We start from the raw sequence: 23664 nt of genomic DNA, 5'->3' as shown, positions 1-23664 counted from the left end.
AAAAGATGTTGGTATTTTGATGAGAATTGCATTGAACCTGTAGATTGCTTTGGGCAGAATGGTCATTTTCACAATATTGATTCTTCCAATCCATGAGCATGGGATGTGTTCCATTTGTTTGTGTCACCTGTGATTTCTTTCAGCAGTGTTATGTAGTTCTTGTAGAGATTTTTCACCTCCTTGGTTAAGTATATTATTAGGTTTTTTTTTTTTGTGGTGGTGGTGTTGTTTTGTTTTTGCAGCTGTTGTAAAAGAAATTGAGTTCTTGATTTGATTCTTAGCTTGGTTGTTGTTGGTATAGCATTGCTGCTGATTTGTTTACATTGATTTTGTACCCTGAGACTTTACTGAATTCATTTATCAAATCTAGGAGTCTTTTGGAGGAGTCTTGGATTTTCTAGGTATATGATCATATCATCTACAAACAGCAGTAGTTTGACTTTTTCTTTTCCAATTTGGATGCCCTTTATTTCTTTCTCTTGACTAATTGCTCTGGCTAGGACTTCCAGAACTATGTTGAACAGGAGTGGTGAAAGCGGGCATCCTTGTCTTGTTTCTGTTCTCAGGGGGAGTACTTTCAACTTTCCCCATTCAATATGGTGTTGGCTGTGGGCTTGTCACATATGGCTTTTATTATTTTGAGGTAAGTCCCCTCTATGCCTAGTTTATTGAGAGCTTTTATAAAGGTACACTAGATTTTGTCAAATGTTTTTTCTGCATCTACTGAGATGATTATATGATTTTTGTTTTTAGTTATGTTTACATGATGTATCACATTTATTTACTTGCATATGTTAAACCATCCCTGCATCCCTGAGGTGAAACCTACCTAATCATGATGTGATTTTTAATGTGCTATTGTATTCAGTTAGCTAGTGTTTTGTTGAGGATTTTTGCATCTATGTTCATCAGGGATATTGGTCTGTTGTTTCCTTTTTTGTTGTGTCCTTTCCTGGTTTTGGTATCAGGGTGATACTGGCTTCATAGAATGATTTAGGGAGGATTCCCTCTTTTGCAATCTTGTGGAATAGTTTCTGCAGGATTGGGACCAGTTCTTCTTTAAATATCTGGTGGAATTCAGCTGTGAATCCATCTGGTCCCAGGCTTTTTGTTGTTGTTGGCAATTTTCAAATTTTTAAATTACTGATTTAATCTCTCTACTTGTAGTCTATTCAGGGTTTCAATTTCTTCCTGATTTAATCTAGGAGTGTTGTATGTTTGCAAGAATTTATCCATTTCCTCCAGGTTTTCTAGTTTGTGCACAGAAAGGCGTTCATAGTAGTCTTGAAAGATCTTTTGTATTTCTGTGGTGTCGGTTGTAATGTTTCCAGTTTCATTTCTAATTGAACTTATTTGGATCTTCTTTCTTTTCTTGGTCAATCTAGCTGAAGGTCTATCAGTTTTAGTTTTTCAGGAACCAGCTTTTTTGTTTCATTGATATTTTGGGGTTTTTTTGTTTGAATTTCATTTAGTTCTACTTTGATCTTTATTTATTTTGTCCTGCTAGCTTTGGGTTTAGTTCCTGTTTCTCTGGTGCCTTGAGGTATGGCAATAGGTTGTCAATTTGTGTTCTTTCAGGCTTTTTGATATAGGCATTTAACACTATAAACTTTTCTCTTAGCACTGCTTTGCTGTATCCCAGAGGTTTTGATAATTTGTGTAATTATCATTCATTGAATTTGTAAATTTCTATCTTGATTTTATTGTTAACCCAGAAATCATTCAGGAGCAGATTATTTCATTTCCATGTATTTTTATAGTTTTAAAGGTTCCTTTTAGAGTTCATCCCTAGTTTTATTCTGCTGTGATCTGAGTAGATACTTGATATGATTTCGATTTTTAAAAATGTATTGAGACTTGTTTTGTGGCCTATCATATGATCTGTCTTTGAGAATGTCCCATGTGCTGATGAGAAGAATGTATATTCTGCAGTTCTTGGAGAGCATTTTGTAAATATCTGTTAAGTTCGTTTGTTCTAGTGTGTTGTTTAAGTCGATTGTTTCTTTGTTGGCTTTCTGTCTTGATCTGTCTAGTACTGTCAGTGGTCTATTGAAGTTTCCCACTATTATTGTATTGCTGTCTATCTCATTTCTTAGGTTGGTAGTAATTGTTTTGTGAAACTGGGACCTCCAGTGTTAAGTGCATATAAATTTGGGATTGTAATATCTTCTTGTTGGATTGATCCTTTTATCATCATATGGTGACCTTCTTTGTCTTTTTTTTACTGATTTTCTTTGAAGTCCATTTTGTCTGATATAAGAATAGCTACTCCTGCTTGCTTTTGGTTTCCATTTGCATGGAATATTATTTTCCTTCCCTTTACCTTGAGTTTATATGAATCCTTCTATGTTTGGTGAGTCTGTTGAAGACAGCAGATATTTGGTTTGTGATTTTTTTAAAATCTGTTTTGCCATTCTGTATCTTTTAAGTGGAGCATTTAGGCCATTTACATTCAATGTTAGTATTGAGATGTGAGATACAGTTCTCTTCATCACATTGCTACCTAGTTTGCTTTTTTCATTGAATTATTGGTTTATAGGTCCTGTGAGTTTTAAGCTTTCAAGAGGTTCTGTTTTGGTGCATATCAAACTTTTGTTTCAAGGTTTAGAACTCTTTTTAGCATTTCTCATAGTGCTGGTTTGGTAACGACAAAGTCCCTCAGCATGCATTTGTCTGAAATAACTTTACTTCTCCTTCATTGATGAAACTTAGTTTTGCTGGATGCAGAATCCTTAGCTGACAGGTACTCTGTTTAAAGAGGTTGGAGATATGACCCCCAATCCCTTCTTTCTTGTGAGGTTTCTGCTGAGAAGTCTGCTGTTAGTCTGTTACGTTTTCCTTTATAGGTTACCTGATGCTTTTATCTTAGTGCTCTTAGAATTTTGTCCTTCATGTTGGCTTTAGACAGCCTGATGACTATATGCTTTGGTGAAGATCTTTTTGCAGTGGATTTTCCAAGAGTTCTTTGACCTTCTTGGATTGGGATATGTAAATATCTAGCCAGGTCAGTGAAGTTTTCCTCAGTTATTTCCTCAAATAAGTTTTCTAGACTTTTTGTTTTCTTTTCTCCCTCAGAAACATCAATTATTCTTAGGTTTGGCCATTTTACTTAATTTCATATTTCTTGGAGACTTTGTTCGTTTCTTTTTATTCTTTTTTCTGAGCTTTTTGAGCTTTTTGTGTTATGTATCATGCCGCACCTCTGTGTACAGCTGCACGAGATAATAATGAACAGATTTTCATTCCTGTAAAGATTCACTTCCCAGCTGGGCACTGTGGCCCACGCCTGTAATCCCAGCACTTTGGGAGGCCAAGGTGGGCGGATCATGAGGTAAGGAGATCGAGACCGTCCTGGCCAACATGGTGAAACCCCATCTCTACTAAAATACAAAAAACTAGGTGTGGTGGCATGCACCTGTAATTCCAGCTACTCGGGAGGCTGAGGCAGGGGAATTGCTTGAACCCAGGAATGCGGAGGTTGCAGTGAGCCGAGATCGCACCATGGGAAACGTATGCAGGAATCCTATTTATAATAATTTTACCTAAAAGGGTACTAAGCTTCCTCAGTATATTAAGTAACAATGTATGTGTATGATTGTAAAATAAATACAAATAAGAGCATGAGAACAAATATTTGTGCTAATTATGCATTTCAAAAGTAAGGCAGAATTAGGGCCATAATAAGAATCCCTTATAGCATTTTGTTTTAAATTCTCAGCAGTAACATAATGAGTTAGTTTCCGAAAACGTTTTCCTTTCCTTGATTCTGAACACTCAGATTAATTAGAAATGCGCTGTTACAGGCATCAGTGTCATTCCAGGACGTGACTGTGGAATTCACCCAGGAGGAGTGGCAGCACATGGGCCCTGTTGAGAGGACCCTGTACAGAGATGTGATGCTGGAGAACTACAGCCACCTCGTCTCAGTGGGTGAGCACAGCTTACCATGGGGTTCCCTCCAGAGTGCAGTTCTGTTTCTCCTCTCTTTCTCTCTCTCCATACCGTACCATGTGACTGCCTCTACAGTGCAATTCTGGTTTTCCTTTTTTATATTAGTCACTTTTATTGAGGTGTATTTAACAGAAAATAAAATTCAGCACCTTTCAGTGTACAAATCAATGAGTTTTGAAAAATGTATACATTGATTACCACAATCCAAATCATGGTTTGGAATATTTTTATCACCCCCAGAAGATTCTTTGTAGCCCTTTGCAGTGAGTCCCCTCCCTCCATCCCTTCCTCCACAACCCCTGGCAACTACTAGTCTGCTTTCTATTGCAATAATTTTGCCTTTTCTCAAATTTCATAAAAATGGAATCATAAATTATATACTCCCTTTTGTCTGGCTTTTCTTTAGTATAATGCTTTTGAAACTCATGCACATGTGTGTATAAGTGGTTAATTATTTTATCCTAAGTAGTGCCGCTTTGTGGGTATATACTGCAATTTATTATCCTTTATCAGTTGGTCAACATACAGAATTTTTTCCCAGTTGGTGCTTTTCTGAGTAAAGCTGCTATGAACTTTCACATACAAGTCTTTGTGTCAACATATGTTTTCATTTCTCTTGTGTAAGTACCTAGGAGTGAGCTTGCCAGGTCTTTGATAAGTTTATCTGTCTGTAACTTTATGAGAAACTGCCAAATGTTTTCAAACTGGCTCCATAGTTTTTCATTTTCATGAACAGTGTCTGAGTTCTCATTACTCTTTGGTTACCATTATTTGGAAAATTTTGCTGTTTTTAACAGTTCTAGTTGGGTTTTAATTTGCATTTTCCTGATGACTAACAACATTGAACCTCTTTTTATGTGCTTTTTAGCGATTCATAAATCTTCTTTAAGTGACCAGTCAAATCTTTAGCTCATTTTTGTTTCGTTTAGTTTTTAGTATTTTGTTTGTTTAGTTGAAGAAGTTCAGACCTTTATTAGATATATGTTTTACAGACTTTTTCTTGCCATCTCTTGCTTCTCTTTTTAAAGAGAAAATGTTTTCAGTTTTTAATTTTTTGCATATATTTTAAGAAACCTTTTTTATATTGAAATAATTATAGATTTATGGGAATTAGCAAAAATTGTGTCCTCACTTTAGCTTGCCCCAAAGGTTACATGTTTTATAACTATAATACACTATCAACACCAGTAAATAGACACTGGTGCAATGTGTGTGAATAGCTCTGTGCCATTTTATCACATGTGGAGATTGATGTAACCACCACAGTTACAATTCAGAACTGCTCTATCACCACAAAGATCTCTTTGGTGCTACTCATTCATAGTCACACCCATGCCGTCTCTCACATTGTTCCTGATCTCTGCTGACTACTAATCTGCTAGCTCTATAATTTTGTCATTTTGAGACTGTTATATAAGTGGAATCATACAGTATTTGATGTGTTGAGACTGGCTTTTTCACTCAGCGTAATGCTCTTGAGATCCAAGTTGTAGTGTATCCATAGTTCATTCCTTTTATAGCTACGTAGTATTTCACTATATGAATGTCATTGTTTAGCTATTCACCTATTAAAGGACATTTTGGTTGTTTCCAGTTTGGGGCTATTATAAAGTTGATGTGAACATTCATGTTCAGATTTTTTGTGAACATAAGTTTTTCTGGGATAAGTGCCATGGAGTGTGATTGTTGGATTGTATGATAAGTTATGTTTTATTCTTTAAGAATGTGCCAAACTATTTCCCAGAGTTGCTGTACCATTTTTCATTTCCACCAGCAATGTATGAGGGATCCAGTTATTCCCTATCCTTTCTGGTACTAGGCATTGTTGCTATTTTATGTATTAGTCGTTGAACAGGTGTATAGCGATATCTCATAGTGATCCTAATTTGCATTTCCCTAATGGCTACTGATAATCAAATATCTTTTCATGTGTTCACATGCCATCTGTGTATCCTTAGTAAAATGTCTGTTCATGGCTTTTGTCCATTTTTTAATTGGAAGTTTGTGTGTTTTACCATTGACTTTTGAGAATTTAGATAGTCTAGACATGAGTTTCTTTGTCACATGTGTGGTTTGCACATTTTTATACCAGTCTGTAACTTGTCTTTTCATCCTCTTCATGGGATGTTTTGTAGAGCATAAGTTTTTAATTTTGATGAAGTCCAGTTTATCAGTTTGGTAAAAATGTTGTCCTATCTAAGAACTCTTCACTAAGTCTTTGGACCAAAGGTTTTCTCCTATTTTTAAAAATTGTGTAATATATTTTACATTTTAATTATGGTGCATTTTGAGTAAATTTTTGTATAGGGCATGAAGTGTAAGTTGAGATCTTTTTTTTTTTGTTTTTGCCTATGGATATCCATTTGCTCCATGCAGCACCATTACCCTTCATTGAATAGCTTTTTCACCTGTGTCAAAAATCAGTTGGCTGTACTTGTATGAGACTATTATATTCCCACATTATATTTCTTTTTCAATATTGTTTTAACTATTCTAGTTACTTCGCCTTTGCATATACATATTGTAATAATTTCATTATGTTAAAATCTTACTGGGTGTTTGATAGGAATTAAAGCTATAAATTATCAATTTTGTGACAGTTAACATCTTTACTGTTTTGAGTCTTGAGGCTTATAATCCATAAACACAATATATTTCTCCATTTACTTAGATCTTGATTTCTTGCTTCAGTGTTTTGTGGTTTTCAGTATAAAAGTCCTGTACATGTTATATTTATACCTCAGTATTTCATTTGGTTGAGTAATTGTTAATGGCATTGTGTTTTAAATTTCTGTTTGCTTACAAAGGTTGCTAGTTTATAGAAATGTAATTGATTTTTGTATGTTTGTTCTTTTATGCTGAGATCTTGCTGAACTTTCTAGGAAGGCTTTTTGTAGATTCCTTGGCATTTTTTTACATAAGTTATCATGTCATCTATGTATAGGGTCAGTTTACTACCTTCCTTTCTAATCTGTATGCTTTTTATTTCCTTTTCTTGTTGTATTACACTGGATAGGACTTCTAGTACTGTGTAGAATAAGAGTGGTAAGAGTAGTTATCCTTGCCTTGTTCCCAACCTTAAGGGGAAAACATCTAGTCTTTCACCAAATGATCTTTTGTAGATATTCTTCATCAAATGGTGGAACTTCTACTGTATTCCTAGTTTTCTGAGAATATTGATTATGAATGGATATTGAATCTTGTCAAATACTTTTTATGTATATACTGCTGTGATTACATGGTTTTTCTTCATTACTCCATTAATGTAATAGACTTTGTTGACTAGTTTTCAAATATTGAACCAGCCTTATATACTTGGAATAAACCTTACTTGGTAATGTCATAGAATTCTTTTTATTTATTGTTTGATTCTATTTGCTAATATTTTGTTAAGTAGTTTTGCATTTATGAGAGAAATCGATCTGTAGTTTTGTACTACCTTTGTCTGTTTTTCATATCAGCATAAGTCTGGCCTCATAAAATTAGTTGGAAAGTGTTCCTTCCAATTTTCTGGAAGAGGTTGTATAGAAGTGGTGTTTATTCTTCATTAAATGTTTGATAGAGTTATCTAGTGAAACCATCTGGGCCTAGAGACTTCTTTTTGGGAAGTTTTACAAATCAATTTATTTAAGTCATATATATGGATATTCAAATTATTTCTATTAGGTGAATTGTGGTATTTTTGCTTTTCTAACAATGAGTCCATTTTATCTCAGTTGTCACGTTTATATGTGTAAAGATGTTCAGACCATTCCATTATTATCATTTTGATGTCTTCAGGATCTGTATTTATAGACCTGTTTTATTCTTTATATTGGTCATTTCTGTCTTCTTGCTCTTATTTTTTTGTTCACTCTTCCTAGAGGTTTTACAAGGTTACTGCTCTTTTCAGCCAACCAGCTTTTTCTCTCATTGATCTTTCTGTTTTGTTTTTTTGGTTTTAATTTAGTTGATTTCTACTCTTAACTTTTTACTTTTGCTTATGTTAGGATTATTGTGCTCTTTGTCTAGCTTTTTAATGTGAGATCATGCACTATTAATTTGAGACTTTTTCTCTTTTCTAACGTACACATTTAGTGCCATAAAAAATTCAGCACTGCTTTAGCTGCAACATGCAAATTGCATATTGGGTTACTAAGACGTGTCTCTTATTTATGTCTAGAAGACATATTTCTTCTTTGATTGAACACTCATTCATACAGTATGAGACTGTATGAAGAAATGCAATTAAAACTTAACAACTGTTTAATTAATATCCACTTTTTGTTAGACACCAGTGCAGTTCTCAAGTTATTCAGTAGCACAGCCTTAATTTTCATAGGGTGATTTGAAGAGTTTCTGAGGTTAAGAAAACCTTCCTATTTAAAAAAATTGTAATTTTTTTGAAGCTGGGTGAAGGATACATGAGGGGAGGGTTTCACTGAACTCTCTTTTTTACTTTTTCAAAGAAAATTTTCAAATTCAAAGGAAAAGATAAGTGTTGCTTGAGAAAAACTCTAAGGATGTCTAGGAATAAGCTAAATAAGGAAATATAAACACTCCAAGCAGAGAAAAGAACAAGCACAAAGACCTCTAGTAGAAGAAAAGATAGTGAGTACAGAGACCTGAAAAAGAACGAGTACACCTGGAACAAAGAAAGCAAGAAGGAATATGATACAAGATGTGGAAGTTGACCAAGTGAATATATATTATTGAGGCCATATTCTGGGTTTAAAGCAATAAGTAGTCATTGAGGGCTTTAAGTAAAATAGTAATCAACCATATCTGCTAAGAAATGTAATTTTTTGGCACTAAAAGAAATTACAGGTGCATTAATTTTTACTCAGCAACATATACAGTACTCAGCAACAATACCTGCATAAACACAAAATGATATATACACAAGGTTATTCATTGCAGCATTGTTTGTAAGAGCAATAGAATATCAACAACCCAAATGTACATCATTGACTAATTGGCTAAAAGTGTGTTACTTCTACACACAAATGAAGACTATGCAACTATAAAATGGACAAGAGCCTGTATACAAATAAGGAGTGATACTCAGTAAATATTAAGTCAAAAGAAGCAGTAGAATGGTGTGCATAGGAAGCCATCTTTGAGTAAGGAAAGAGAGAAGAATATACGTAACTGTTGATATTTGCAAAAATGAAACACTGGGAGAAAAATCAGAAAGTAATAAAATTTAGCAGGTGGGGGGTGAGTGATTAGAACAGGAATGGAAGTGAGACTTTTAATATACCTTTTTATACAATTTGGATTTTTGAACTACATACATGTTTTGCATATTGAAAGATTACACTAAATTTAAAAGGCAGTTCTTAAATGTGAAAGTTTTAGAGACTGATCGTTCCGGATAAGATTGATTACAGATACTTCTTCTGGTTCCTGTCTTTAAGTACAGCTAAAACCACTAGGCATTATATACAAAACACATAAGAAGACTTTGAACAGTGAGAGAAGGACACAGACAAGCTAGGGACATTGGAACCCAAGAAATGACACCTCTTTCTCAGTTTTATTTTTGCCTAATATATCAGCCTGAAACACCAATTGGTACAGACAAAAAAAAAAAAAAAGTCCCAAGTAAAGCCTGCTTCCTCTAGACAAAAGAACAGCAAAGCAACCACCCAGAAAGACAGAAAATTTTAGACAACTGCCCTACCCTAGCTAAACACTACGGAAAAAAACTGCAGCTCTCTCCCATCACCAAAAACTGACTTCCACCCTGGTTCTAGAGTATCAGAGTACTCCTCTAGCTCTCTAATGGGGTGATTTCAGATGAGGCCTAGTGGTAAGCCAGGACTCTTCCTACCAACTGACAGTAAAAAGTTGCCTGGATAGGCCAGGCGCTGTGGCTCACGACTGTAATCCCAGCACTTTGGGAGGCCGAGGTGGGTGGATCACGAGGTCAGGATTTCAAGACCAGCCTGGCCAACATGGTGAAACCCCGTCTCTACTAAAAATACAAAAATTAGCCAGGTGTGGTGGTGGGCGCCTGTAATTCCAGCTACTTGGGAGGCTGAGGCAGGAGAATCACTTGAACCCCGGAGCTGGAGGTTGCAGTGAGCCAAGATCACTCCACTGCACTCCAGCCTAGGCAACAAGAGCAAGACTCTGTCTCAAAAAAAAAAAAAAAAGGAAAAATACATCAGGCTAACACTAATCAAAATTGAAATAACTATTAACTTCAGACAAAGCAGACTTCAGAACATGGAAGATCATCAAGGATGGAAGAATATTACATAGGAATAAATGGCTCAATTCTCTAAGAAAACATAACAGCCCTAGACATTTATGCAGTTAACAACAGCTTCAAATTATATGAGGTAAAAAACTGATAGAACTAAAAAGAGAAATACACAAATCTACAATTAAAATAGGGAGATTTAAACATTGCTCTGTCAGTATTGGTAGATCAAGCAGGCAGAAAATTGCTGAGGATATAAATGACCTGAACAGTAGTGTCAGCCAACTTGGATCTACTGACATTTTTAGACTACAGCAATAGAAAAATATACATTCTTCTCAAGTGCATGTGAAACATTCATCAAAAGAGACATTCTAGGCCATAAAGCACACTTTAACAAATGAAAAAGTACAGAAATCATAAAAAGTGTGCTTTCAAACCATACCGGAAATCAAATACAGAAAGATAGCAGGAGCATTTCCAAATATTTGGAAATAACCAACACACTTGTCAACACATGAGTCAAAGAAAAATTCTCAGTATAATTTTTTGAAAACGAAAGTACAAGAAATTTGTGAAATGCAGCTAAAGCAATAATCAGAGGTTAATTTAAGTGTTAAGTGCACATAAAAGAAAAAGGCAGGGCACAGAGGCTAACACCTATAATCCCAACACTTTGAAAGGCCAAGGTGGACGGATCACTTGAACCCAGGAGCTCAAGACCAACCTGGGCAACATAGGGAGATTCTGTCTCTACAAAAAAATATAAAAATGAGCCAGGCATGGTGGCATGTGCCAGTAGTTCCAGCTATGTGAAAATGAATAACAGAAGGAAGACTAGAAATGTTACAAATATGTGAAAAATTAACAAACTCTTAAACTACCAAGGGGTCAAAAAATCATAAGACAAATTAGAAAATACCTTGAGAGAGATGAAAATACAACATAGCATACCTTCTGGATGCAGTAAAACCAACAATAAGATGGAAATGTATAGCTATAAACGCATACATTAAGGAAGAAGAAAGATCTCAAATCAATAACCTAACTTCACGTCTTAAGAAACTAAAGAAAGAGCAAACTAAACTTAAACCTAGCAAAAGGAAACAATACTAGAGATTAGAAGAGAGATAATGAAAGAATAGAAAAACAATAGAGAAAATCAATGAAACCAAAGTTCTTTTTTAAAAAACCAACAAAATTGATAAATTTTTAACTAGATCAGTTCAGAAAAAAAGGGAAGACTCAAATTACTAAACTCAGTAATGAAAATGGGTACAGTATTAGCAATTCTACAGAAATAAAACTGATTATAAAGGAATGCTGTGAACAACAAATTAACCTAAATGAAAGAGACAAATTACTTGAAGTACATAATCTACCAAAACTGAATCATGAAGAGATAGAAAGCTCAAATAGACCTGTAAGTAGTGTCTAGTACCATTCACCAAGTAAAGGAACCAAGATTCCTTGGGAAAATGGTTGATTCTAAGGGCTAGGCAAGAAATGTACAAGATGAGTGTGGGGCATCTTGTAGAACCAGAAAGTAAGGAAATTGCTCAAAAAACAAAACTATGGGAGTGTGTCAGTCCATTTTGTGTTGCTAGAACAGAATACCTGAGACTGGGTAATTTATAAAGAAAAGTTTGTTTCGCTCACAATTCTGGTGGCTGGAAAATCCAGGATTGGGCAGCTGCATCTAATGAGGGCATCATACTGCTTCAACTTATGGTGGGAAGTGGAAGGGGATTGGCCATGTGCAAAGAGATCACATGGCAAAAGAGGAAGCAAGAGAGAAACCAGGCTCTTTAACAACCCGTTCTCACAAGAAATAATCTATTCCTGTGAGAGTGAGAACTCAACCCTTTGAGAGGGCATTAATCTGTTCATGAGGGATCTACTCCCATGACCCAAACATCTCCCACTAAGCCCCACCTCCCAACACTGCTACATTGGGGATCAAATTTCACCTTGAGTTTTTGCAGGGATGAACCACACCCAAACCATACCATTCTGCCCCTAGCTCCCCAAAACTCATGTCCTTCTCATATACAAAATATAATATTCCATCCCACTAGTCCCAAAAGCCTTAAGTTTTTCCAGCATCACCTTAAAAGTCCAAAATCCAGCTACAAACCTGTAAAATCAAAAATAAGTTATTGGGCAGGCATGGTGGCTCACACCTATAATCCCAGCACTTTGGGAGGCCAAGGCGGGTGGATCACCTGAGGTCAGGAGTTCAAGACCAACATGGTGAAACCCCATCTCTACTAAAAATACAAAAATTAGCCAGATGTGGCACGCGCCTATAGTCTCAGCTACGCGGGAGGCTGAGGCAGGAGAAGCGCTTGAATCCGGGAGGTGGAGGTTGCAGTGAGCTGAGATCAGACCATTGCACTCCAGCCTGGGCAACAGAGCAAGACTTGGTCTCAAAAAAAAAAAAAAAAAAAAAAAAACAAGTTATTTACTTCCAAGATACAATGGTGGAATAGGCATAAGGTCTGAAACCCAGCAGGGCAGACATTAAATTTGAAAGCTCCAGAATAGTCTCCTTTGACTCTATGTCCCACATCCTCAGCACACTGGTGTGAGGAGTAGCCTTCCAAGCCCTTGGATAGCTCCACTCTCTTGGCTTTTCTCTGCCCAGCTTACATTGCTGCTCTCACAGGCTGAAGGCAAATGCCTGCAGCTTTTCCAGACTGAGATTGCATGCTACTGGTGGCTCTACAATTTTGGGGTCCTAGCAGTGGCCCTAATCCTGAAGCTCCACTAGGCATTGCCTTAGTGGAGACTCTGTAGTAGACCTAACCCAAATTTTTGCTTGGCCTTGCCCTAGCAGAGGGTCTCTGCAGTGGCTCTGCCCCTGCAACAAGTCTCTGCCTGGGCCTATAGGGTTTTTCATACATACGTTGAAATCTCAGTGGAGTAACACACACCTCCATGGCTCTAGCATTCTGCAAGCCTGCAAAATTAACACTACACGGACTCCAAGGCTTACTGCTCATGCCCTCTAGACATAAGCCAGGGGATGTAAGGCTTATGCAGCACAAGCCTTACCTGGAGCCACTTGACCCCATGGCTGCTTCAGCTGAAGCAGCTAGGATGCAGGAAGCTGTGTCTCAAGGTGTCCCAAGTGCAGCAGCCTGGCCCTTTCCCCTGAAACTATTCTGCCTTCTTAGGCTTCTGGGCCTGGAATGGGAGAAGCGACTTGAAGATATTCAGAATGACTTCAGGGTCCTTTTCCCATTGTTTTGACCTTTTGCTTATTCTAATCTCTTTAGCAAGCAGTTGCTCAGCCACATCAATGGATATCTTTTCTAAAAATTCTCCTTCATTCTCTTCCACATGGCCAGGCTGCAAATTTTCCAAATCCTTCTACTTTGCTTCCTTTTAAATTATAAATTCCATCTTTAGATTATCCCTTTGGTAGTATAACTCCAGCCTAAGCTGTTAAAAGTAACCATGCAGCTTCTTGAGCACTTTGCTGCCTAGAAAGTTCTTCCACCAGTTATACTAGTTCACCACTCTTAAGTTCTGCCTTCCATAAAGCCCTGAGGCATGGAGACAATGCAGCCACCTTCTTTGCTACTGTGTAAAAAGGATGGCCTTTTTTCCAGTTCCTAATACATGCTTCCTCATTTCCATCTGAGATCTTAGCAGAATGGTCTCTACTGTCATATTTCTAGCAGCATTTTGTTCACAACCATTTAACCAATTTGTGAGAAGTCTGAAAGTTTCCTTTGTTTTCCTGTCTTCATCTGAGCCTCAGTAGAATCACCCTTAATGCTCCATTCATGGCAATACTGGCCTGCCCCTCCAAATTTTTCCAGCCACTACCCATTACCCAGTTCCAAAGCTACTTCCGCATTTTCAGGTGTTTGTAAAGTAACAACCCACTCCTTGGTACCAATTTTCTATCTTAGTCTGTTTTGTGTTGCCGTAACATAACAAGTGAGACTAGGTGATTTCTAAAGAAAAAACATTTATTTAGCTCACAATTCTGGTGGCTGGGAAGTCCCAAATTGGACAGCTTCATCTGGTGAGGAAGTCATGCTGCTTCAACTCATGGCAGAAAGTGGAAGGGGAGCAAGCATGTGCAAAGAAATTGCATGGAAGCAAGAGTGTGAAACTGAGGAAGCCAGACTCTCTAAATAACTCACTGTCACAGGAACTAATACATTCCTGTGAGAGCAAGAACTCACGCCCATTGAATGGTGTATTAGTCCATTCTTATGCTGCTATGAAGAAATACCTGAGACTGGGTAATATATAAAGGAAAGAAGTTTAATTGACTCACAGTTTCACATAGTTGGGGAGGCCTTAGGAAACTTGCAATTATAGTGGAAGGCACCTCTTCACAGGGCAGCAGGAGAGAGAATGAGTGCCCAGTGAAGGGGGAAGCCCATTATAAAACCATCAGCTCGCATGAGAACTAACTGACTATCACGAGAATAGGATGGGGGAAACCATCCCTATGATTCAATTTTCTCCACCTGGTCCATCCCATGACGTGGGGATTATGGGAACTACAATTCAAGATGAGATTTGGGTGGGGACACAGCCAAACCATGTCAGAGGGCATTAATCTTTTCATGAGGGATCCAGCCCCATGACCGAACACCTCCCACTACGCCCTACCTCCCAACACTGCATTAAGGATCAGATTTTAACATGTATTTTGATGGGGACAAACCATACCCAAACCATAGCAGGGGATACGTCAAAGAACAGGGGAGCCAACTGAAAGATCTCCCAGTAGCCAAAATTGCAACAGTTTGAGTAATAAAATAAACAACATAGTATTGGTTTATAACCCAAAGTATGGAAAACTCATGAGTCCATATTGATATAAATAATTGAATAAATAAGAGAGAATAGAAAATCTCCCAAATAGAAAAATTCCTAATAATTTATGTAGTTACTCCTCTTCAAGGAAGTGGAGCATAATTCTCCACTGCTGTAGTGGACTGTGCCTGGTGACAGTCTTCTAAAAAGTATAATATTCACACTGGAGAAAAGGAATAACTATAATGGAAAACCCTGGCATCCATTACCCCCACCAGGTGATCAAAGTTATCGTCAGTGATAAGTCTGTTGATGGCATATTCCCTTGATGAGATGTGATGAGAATGGTAGACACTCTACCTCTGTGGTCTTTCTCTGAGGAATACATAACCCCACTTTAGTTATGAGGAAAACATCAGATAAACCAAAACTGAAGAACATTCTACAATGTCCTTTAAACTGTCAAGGTGATCCAAAATACCACAAAACACTTATAGTTTACAGGAGCCTACAGAGACAGGATGACTGAATGTAATGTGGGATCTTGGATGAAGCTGTAGAACAGGAAAAAGACATTAGGTAAAAAGGAGCTGTGAATAAAGTGTGGACTTTATTTCATAATGTATCAGTATTATTAGTTATGAAAAAATTGCCATCGGAATTTCTGATGTTATATGAGAAAACTGGTAGTTTCAGTTGTTAATAGTGAGGGAAATTGGTTGCTAGGTATACAAGAATTCTTTCCATCCTTGCAACTTTTCTGTAAATCTAAAGTTACTCTAAAACTTTTTAAAAAATCATTACATGTGCACAGCAGCAGAATAGAGAAGACAGAGAGAAGAATTGCTGAACTTTATGACAGAACAATAGAAATGAGTCACTTTACAGAGAAAAAACTAGACTGAATAAAAATGAACAGAACCCCAGAAACTACAAGAAAATCTCTAACGTTTGTGTAATTTGAATCCCATAAGAAAAGGCTAAAAAAAAAAATTCAAAGAAATAATGGCTAAAATTTTCCCAAGTGTGGCAAAGGACATAATCCTAGAGATTCAAGAAGGTGAGTAAATTCTTTTTTTTTTTTTTTTTGGAGGCTGCCATTTAACTTTATTAGCCTTGAATACTTTCTAACTTTAAAAATTATGGGTAGGTAGTACTTTGTTGTTTTTTTTTTTTCCTGCGCTTTTTTTTTTTTTTTTTTTTAGTATTTATTGATCATTCTTGGGTGTTTCTCGGAGAGGGGGATTTGGCAGGGTCATAGGACAACAGTGGAGGGAAGGTCAGCAGATAAACATATGAACAAGGGTCTCTGGTTTTCCTAGGCAGAGGATCCTGTGGCCTTCCACAGTGTTTGTGTCCCTGGGTACTTGAGATTAGGGAGTGGTGATGACTCTTAACGAGCATGCTGCCTTCAAGCATCTGTTTAACAAAGCGCATCTTGCACCGCCCTTAATCCATTTAACCCTGAGTTTGACACAGCACATGTTTCAGAGAGGACCGGGTTGGGGGTAAGGTTATAGATTAACAGCATCCCAAGGCAGAAGAATTTTTCTTAGTACAGAACAAAATGGAGTCTCCCATGTCTACTTCTTTCTACACAGACACAGTAACAATCTGATCTCTCTCTCTTTTCCCCACATTTCCCCCTTTTGTATTCGACAAAACCACCATCGTCATCATGGCCTGTTCCCAATGAGCTGTCGGGTACACCTCCCAGACGGGGTGGCGGCCGGGCAGAGGGGCTCCTCGCTTCCCAGACGGGGCGGCCGGGCGGAGGCGCCCACCACCTCCCTCCTGGATGGGGCAGCTGGCTGGGCGGGGGGCTGCCTTCCACCTCCCTCCCAGACGGGGCGGCTGCTGGGCGGAGATGCTCCTCACTTCCCAGACGGGGCGGCTGCCGGGCGGAGGGGCTCCTGACTTCCCAGACGGGGCGGCTGCCGGGCGGAGGGGCTCCTCACTTCTCAGACGGGGCGGCGGGGCAGAGATGCTCCTCACCTCCCAGACTGGGTGGCGGTTGGGCAGAGACACTACTCAGTTCCCAGACGGGGTCGCCGCCGGGCAGAGGCGCTCCCCACATCTCAGACGATGGGCGGCCGGGCAGAGGCGCTCCTCACTTCCTAGACGGGATGGCGGCCGGGAAGAGGCGCTCCTCACTTCCCAGACTGGGCGGCCGGGCAGAGGGGCTCCTCACATCCCAGACGATGGGCGGCCAGGCAGAGACACTCCTCACTTCCCAGACGGGGGGGCGGCCGGGCAGAGGCTGCAATCTCGGCACTTTGGGAGGCCAAGGCAGGTGGCTGGGAGGTGGAGGATGTAGCGAGCCGAGATCACACCACTGCACTCCAGCCTGGGCAACATTGAGCACTGAGTGAGCGAGACTCCGTCTGCAATCCCGGCACCTCAGGAGGCCGAGGCAGGCAGATCACTTGCGGTCAGGAGCTGGAGACCAGCCTGGCCAACACGGCGAAACCCCGTCTCCACCAAAAAATGCAAAAACCAGTCATGCGTGGCGGCGCACGCCTGCAATCCCAGGCACTCTGCAGGCTGAGGCAGGAGAATCAGGCAGGGAGGTTGCAGTGAGCCGAGATGGCGGCACTACAGTCCAGCCTCGGCTTTCACAACTTTGGTGGCATCAGAGGGAGACCGGGGAGAGGGGGAGGGGGAGGGGGACGGAAGCTGAGTAAATTCTATGCAGGATAAACCCAAAGGAATTCATGCCAAGAAGCATAATTATGAAACTTCTGACAACTAAAGATAAAGAAAAAAATCTGACAAGCAACCAAAGGGAAACAATATATTACTTCTGGGGAAAAAGAATTTGAATACAAGTGGATTTCTTATTAGAAACCACAGAGAACATATTTTTCAAGTGCTGAAAGAAAAGAATTGTTAACACAACTCTTTATCCAGCGTAAATATCTCTTGGAAATGAAGGGAAAATTGAGACATTCTCAGATGAGGGGAAACTAAGAGTTTATTGCCAGCATACCTACCCCGAAAGAATGGAAGGAAGGAAGTTCTTGGAACAGAAATCATAAAAGGAATCTTTCAAGCATCAGGAAGGAAGAAAGAACAATGGAAAGAGTAAAAATGCTGGTAGATACAATATGCCTGCCTTCCCTCTTGAGTTTTCTAATTTTGTTTGATGGTTGAAGGGAAAAATTGAACATTCTCTGATGTGGTTCTCAATGTATATAGACGAAATAGTTAAGGTTATCATATTATAAACAGGAAGCAGATAAGGGACTTAGAGTCCCTTCATCTTTACACTCCACCTGAACTAGCAAAATATTGATACTTGTCACAGTGAACTGTGGTAATATGTGTATAATTTAATATATAGAGTAACCACTAAAAAAACTACATTAAATGGTATACTCAAAAATATTACAGAAAAATACATAAGTAAAAAATGGAATTCTAAAAAAAAATGTTCAAGAGAGAAGATCAGGGAAAAATGAATAAAAATTCAAGGGAACAAACAAAACAAATAAAATGGCAGCTTATCAAAAATTACGTTAAATGGTCTAAATATGCTAATTAAAAGACAGATTGAAGGAGTTGGTTTTTAAAATTCACCTAAATATATGCCATCTACAAGAAATTCACTTAAAAAATAATAGGTAGATTGAAAGTAAAAGAATAGAAGAAGGTATACCATGGAACATTAATCATAAAAAAGCAGGATTGGCTATGTTAATATCAGATAAAACAGACTTCAGAGCACAGAAAATTATTGGTAACAGAGTGATGTTACATGTCAGTCTGCCAAGAAGACAGCAATTTTTTAATTTTTTTTTTGAGACAGAGTCTCGCTCTGTCGTCCAGGCTGGAGTGCTGTGGCACTATCTCAGCTCACTGCAACCTCCACCTCCTGGGTTCATGCCATTCTCCTGCCTCAGCCTCCTGAGTAGCTGGGACTACAGGCGCCTGCCACCATGTCCAGCTAATTTTTTTTTTGTATTTTTAGTAGAGACAGAGTTTCACCGTGTTAGCCAGGATGGTCTCAATCTCCAGACCTCGTGATCCGCCCGTCTCAGCCTCCCAAAGTGCTGGGATTACAGGTGTGAGCCACGGCGCCCGGCCTAAAGACAGCAATTTTTAAATCCTAAATGTTTCAACATTCTGAGAGAAACATCTTATGCAACTGTAGTACAATGTCAGTATCAGGAAGTTGACATTGGCACAACAAGTGTATAGTTCTGTGTTATTTATCACATATATAGATTGGTGTAACCACCACTACAGTCAAGTCAACAGAACTATTCAGTCACCACAAAGAGCTTTGTCCTACCCCTTTATATAAAGTCAGCCCAACTCCTTTTACTATCCCTTAACTCATGGCAATCACTAACTTAGTAAGCTATCATTTCTTCTTAGACTTTTCAGCCCCTCCCTTTCTCCCTTTTCTCCCCTCCTTCTGAAACTTCTATGACACAATTGTTAGATATTATGTTATAGTCTCACAGGTCCCTGTGGCGTTAGTCTGTTTTCTGTCTGTTGTTCAGATTGGGTAATTTCTGCTCTTCTATATTAAAATTCATGGATTATTTCCTCTGTCTTCTTCATTCTGCTGTTGAACCCATCCACTGAGTATTTAGTTATTTTTCAACTCTAAAATATCTACTTCATATATCTTCTCTTTCTTTGCTGAGACTTTCTATTTTTGTTTCATGTTTCTTATTGTTTGTTTAAACATTTATATGATGGCTTATTTAAAGTCTTTATCAGATATTTTTAACTTCCATGCCATCTCAGTGTTGGCATCTATTGATTGTCTTTGCTCAATCAAGTTGAAGTTGTCTTAGATCTTGGTATGACAAGTGATTTTAGATTTAACCTATTTGGAAATTATAAGATCTGTGTCTGATTTAAATCTTCTCATGTAGCAGGCATTCTCTGACACCACTGTGGCAGGGGAGGTTGGGGGGTGCTGCCTTATTATTAAAAGGTGGGCTGAAAGTCCAGGTTTCCTACTCAGCCTCTGTCGGCACCTAGAGGAGGAGGGATTGTCATTACTGCTGAATGGTAGTGGTGGTTCAGCATCCCCATTATGCCTTCACTGATAACACCCTGCATGGTAGGATCCGGAGTGCCTCATTACTGTTCCCCATGGGGCTTCTACTGACACTGGGGGGCAGGGGACCTTGTCACTGCCTGGCTTGGAGACATGTCTCAGCCCCCAGTCAGCCCTCTCTCACATTACCCTGGTGGAACAGTAAGGGAGCCTTCTTACAGCCTGGTGAGCACAGACATTTGAGTTCCCCACTTGTCCTTTCATGGCAGCAGTAGAAGTGGAGAACATATTTTTTATTTTGTGTTTGGCTGAATTAAGAACAGTCGTTGTCTAAAAGTTTTCAATCTTGTTAGGCTGCCTCTTTCCTGAACCTCTGGCTTGAGAGCACAAGCTTTGGGTTTTATGTTTTGTCTTGTTTTTCCATCTCCACATTCATGTTGTTTGTTGCCAGCTTCTCCAGCTTCTAATTTGGAATATATGAGGCCAAAGAGAAGTGCAGGGAACTCATCATTGTCATTCCTTGAGTCCTGAGGTCCTTGAACAATCTGCTGTCTTCTCTCTACCTTTCAGCATCTTATGTTTTTAAATGTATAATATCCATAGTTTTTAGATATACATGCCAGAAAAGATAGGAGAAAGTAACTCTACTCCATATTTCTAATAGAATATGGCTTTTTTATTTTAAATTTTTGGCTCTTTGAAATTTTTTTTTACTATTATTGCTTTCTCACTTAATTCCTATTTGGAGAGCAAGATTTTTTAATCCTTTTAAAGTTTATTTAAACTTGTTTCAGGGCCCATGATATGATTTATCCTGGTTAAATGTTTCATATGTATTTGAAAATAATGTGTTTTCCTTTTGGATTGGTGTTCTGTAAGTGGAGGTCATGTTGGTTGATAATATTCTTCAAGTCTTCTGTACTCCTTCTTATTTACTTGTAATCTACTTCTATAAATTATTGAGAAAGGAGTTTTACTGTCCAGCTACAATTGTGGATTTGGTTATTCTTCCAGTTTCATCAGGATTTGCTTTATGTATTTTGAAGTAGTGTTATAAGATGGAAAAACATTTGTGATTGTTATATCCTCTTGATTAATTATTCCCTTTATCATTATGCAGAATTTCTCTTTATGTGTGCTATTTATATATTATAAAACCCATAATAAATAATATTGTCTAAAAAGATAACTTGAAAGATAATGTTCTATTTAAAGAAAAGAATTCCAAGAATGAGAAAAGTATATTTTGTTTTCATCCTCTTTTTTCCAGTTTATGGTGCTCTTTATCTCTATAAATTTTTTTATATAAATCAGAAATTTTCATAGTACCATTTTTCTTCTGTCTGGAAAATTTAACATTTCTTGTAATACACATCAGTTGCTGATAAATTGTTTCAGCTTTTTTTTTCGGTCTGAAACATCTTATCTTTGCTAAGTATAAAATTTTAGGTTGATTTTTTTTTTCTTTAAGTACTTTAAAAGTATCACTTCACTGTCTTCCAGACTGTAAAATTTCTAACAAGAAGTCAGCTTTAATTCTCTTTGTTCTTCTGCACATATTATGTCTTTTTCTGTCTACATAAAATTTTCTTTTTTTCAGCAGGTTTTAGCAATTTGATCATAATGTACATTGGTGTGATTTTATGTTTCCTCTTGGCATTTATTTAGCTTCTTGGATCTGAGGGTTTATATAGGTCATTAAAATTAGGAAATTTTGGCCACTGTTGCATCAGAATTTTCTCTCCCTTTCCTTTTTTTCTTCTGGAATGCTGATTACATATATGTTAGACTACAAATTTATTTAACCACAGGTCACAGATAACTCTGTTTATTATTTTCCAGTCTCTGTTTGTGTTGCCCAGGCCGGTCTTGAACTCCCAGCTTCAGGCAGTCCTCCTGCCCCACCCTCCCAAAAAACTGGGATTACAGGTATCACTGTGCCTGGCCATATGGGCCATTTCTTATTTGGTTGTTACTGATTGATTTTTCTCCTTGATAAGAGTCTTGTATCACTGCTTCTGTTCATACCTAGTAATTTTGTATTGGGTGTTAGATATTGTGAATTTTACATTGTGAGTTGCTAGATTTCGTTGTATTCTTTTATATATTTCTGAGCCTTTTCTGGGATGTAGTTAAGTTACTTGGAATTAGTTCGATCATTTCAAGGTACACTTTAAGCTTTGTTGTGTTGGATTCAGAGCTCACTTTAGAACTAATTTGGCCCCTCTACTAAAGCAGTACCGTTCTGGTTATTCTACCCTGTTGGTCATTAATTAGAAGGTTTTTCTACCCTGGTTGGTGATGATATAAACTTCCTGCCTTTGTGTATGCTGTAGTGATTTTTCAGCCTATTCTTTTTCACTGGTCTTTTCCTAACCTTGAATGATTCTCTTATATGCTTATACAAGTCAGTACTCAGGAGACCCTTCTGCAGATCTCCAACATTTTATATCAGTATAGCTCTTTCTTCACTGGCATTTACTCCCGCAAATTCTAGTTGCCAGGGCTTCCTTAAACATCCAATTTTGTCACATCAGCTTACCAAGTCTGCCAGGCTCTGTTTTGGTGTTCTTTTTCCGCTCTGGTTTGGGAACTCTCTCACAAGTAGCCTGTGATAATCATAGGGCTCACCTCATTGTTTCTCTACTTTCAAGGATCCCTGTCTGCACTGCCTCTTGGCTAAAACCTAATTACCATTTTTTATATTTTGTTTGGTTTTTTAGTTGTCTGTTATGGAAATCAGTTCCTTTTACCCTGTTACAGCCAGATATGGAAGTCCTTATGAAATCTCTTCCTCGATAACCAAGACATTGGCCATTTTAGAATTTTATGTTACTTAGGTGTGCAGTTCAGGGGTTCAAGGAGATTGATCATTTATGAGAATAAGAAAATGTTTTTTGGCCAGGTACAGTGGCTTATGCCATCGTACTTTGGGAGGCCAGGGTGAGACGATTGCTTGAAGCCGGGAATTCGACTCTATCTTTGCAAAAAAACTTTAAAAAATTAGCCGGGTATGGTGGTGCACACCTGTAGTCCCAACTACTCAGGAGGCTGAGGCAGAAGGATTACCTGAGCCCAGGAGTTTGAGGCTGCAGTGAGCCATGGTGGCACCACTGCACTTCAGCCTGAGTGACATAGGGACCCTGTCTCTAAAAAAAAAAGTAAGAAAAGAAAGAAAATGTTTTTTGTGGTTACTTCCCCAAGGAAGGTCGAGTGAGCACCCTGAATATGCCCCTTCTGAAGCTGTACCTTCTTCACATTCAGAAACAGTAGAACCTATGCAACTAATGCAAATGCTAAATTGTTTCCCATTTATAGGGTACTGCTTTACAAAACCAGAACTGATCTTCACATTGGAACAAGGAGAAGATCCATGGTTATTAGAGAAAGAGAAAGGATTTCTAAGCAGGAACTCCCCAGGTGAGTTACTGAATTCAACAAGAAGAATTGGTTCTCTGATTCACTAGGAGTACTCACACAACTCAGCATATAGTCATAATAATGGTTAAAATTTATACACTGAAAAAATACAAACAAAAATCAGCAAAGATAAAAGGTGCATGGGGCAAAGTTCGTAGGAAACAAGCTACAAGCTTCTGAGAGTTCACATAGTTCCCCAAGCACAGTTTCCTAAGCAATGAATTTTGAAAACATATGTAAAATGTTATCTACCCAGAACTGGTGCCCAGGGTTTTTATTGTGGGCTAATCATGTAGACACC

General features: G+C 38.2%; 1 protein-coding gene across 8 annotated transcripts in view; it reads left to right on the top strand.

The window, feature by feature from the left end:
• The window catches only part of ZNF782 (zinc finger protein 782), a 39685-nt gene that overhangs the window by 5714 nt on the left and 10307 nt on the right, over positions 1-23664 (top strand). For 7 of the 8 annotated variants that reach the window (XR_002007419.4, XR_008668214.2, XM_019034026.4 and 4 more), the window contains 2 exons: positions 3804-3930; positions 23262-23363. Coding sequence is in view for 6 of the 8 variants with exons in the window: in XM_019034026.4 (XP_018889571.1) it covers positions 3804-3930; positions 23262-23363 (229 nt within the window). In the remaining 2 variants the exon portion in view is untranslated. The remainder of the gene's footprint in view (positions 1-3803; positions 3931-23261; positions 23364-23664) is intronic. The other variant, XM_019034028.4, reaches the window with a different exon arrangement.

The sequence above is a fragment of the Gorilla gorilla genome, chromosome 13 (assembly GCF_029281585.2).
Source record: "Gorilla gorilla gorilla isolate KB3781 chromosome 13, NHGRI_mGorGor1-v2.1_pri, whole genome shotgun sequence".
In the NCBI taxonomy this organism is placed as follows: domain Eukaryota; kingdom Metazoa; phylum Chordata; class Mammalia; order Primates; family Hominidae; genus Gorilla; species Gorilla gorilla.
The sequence above is the reverse complement of the archived record's forward strand: the minus strand, read 5'-3'. Positions and strand labels throughout refer to the sequence as shown.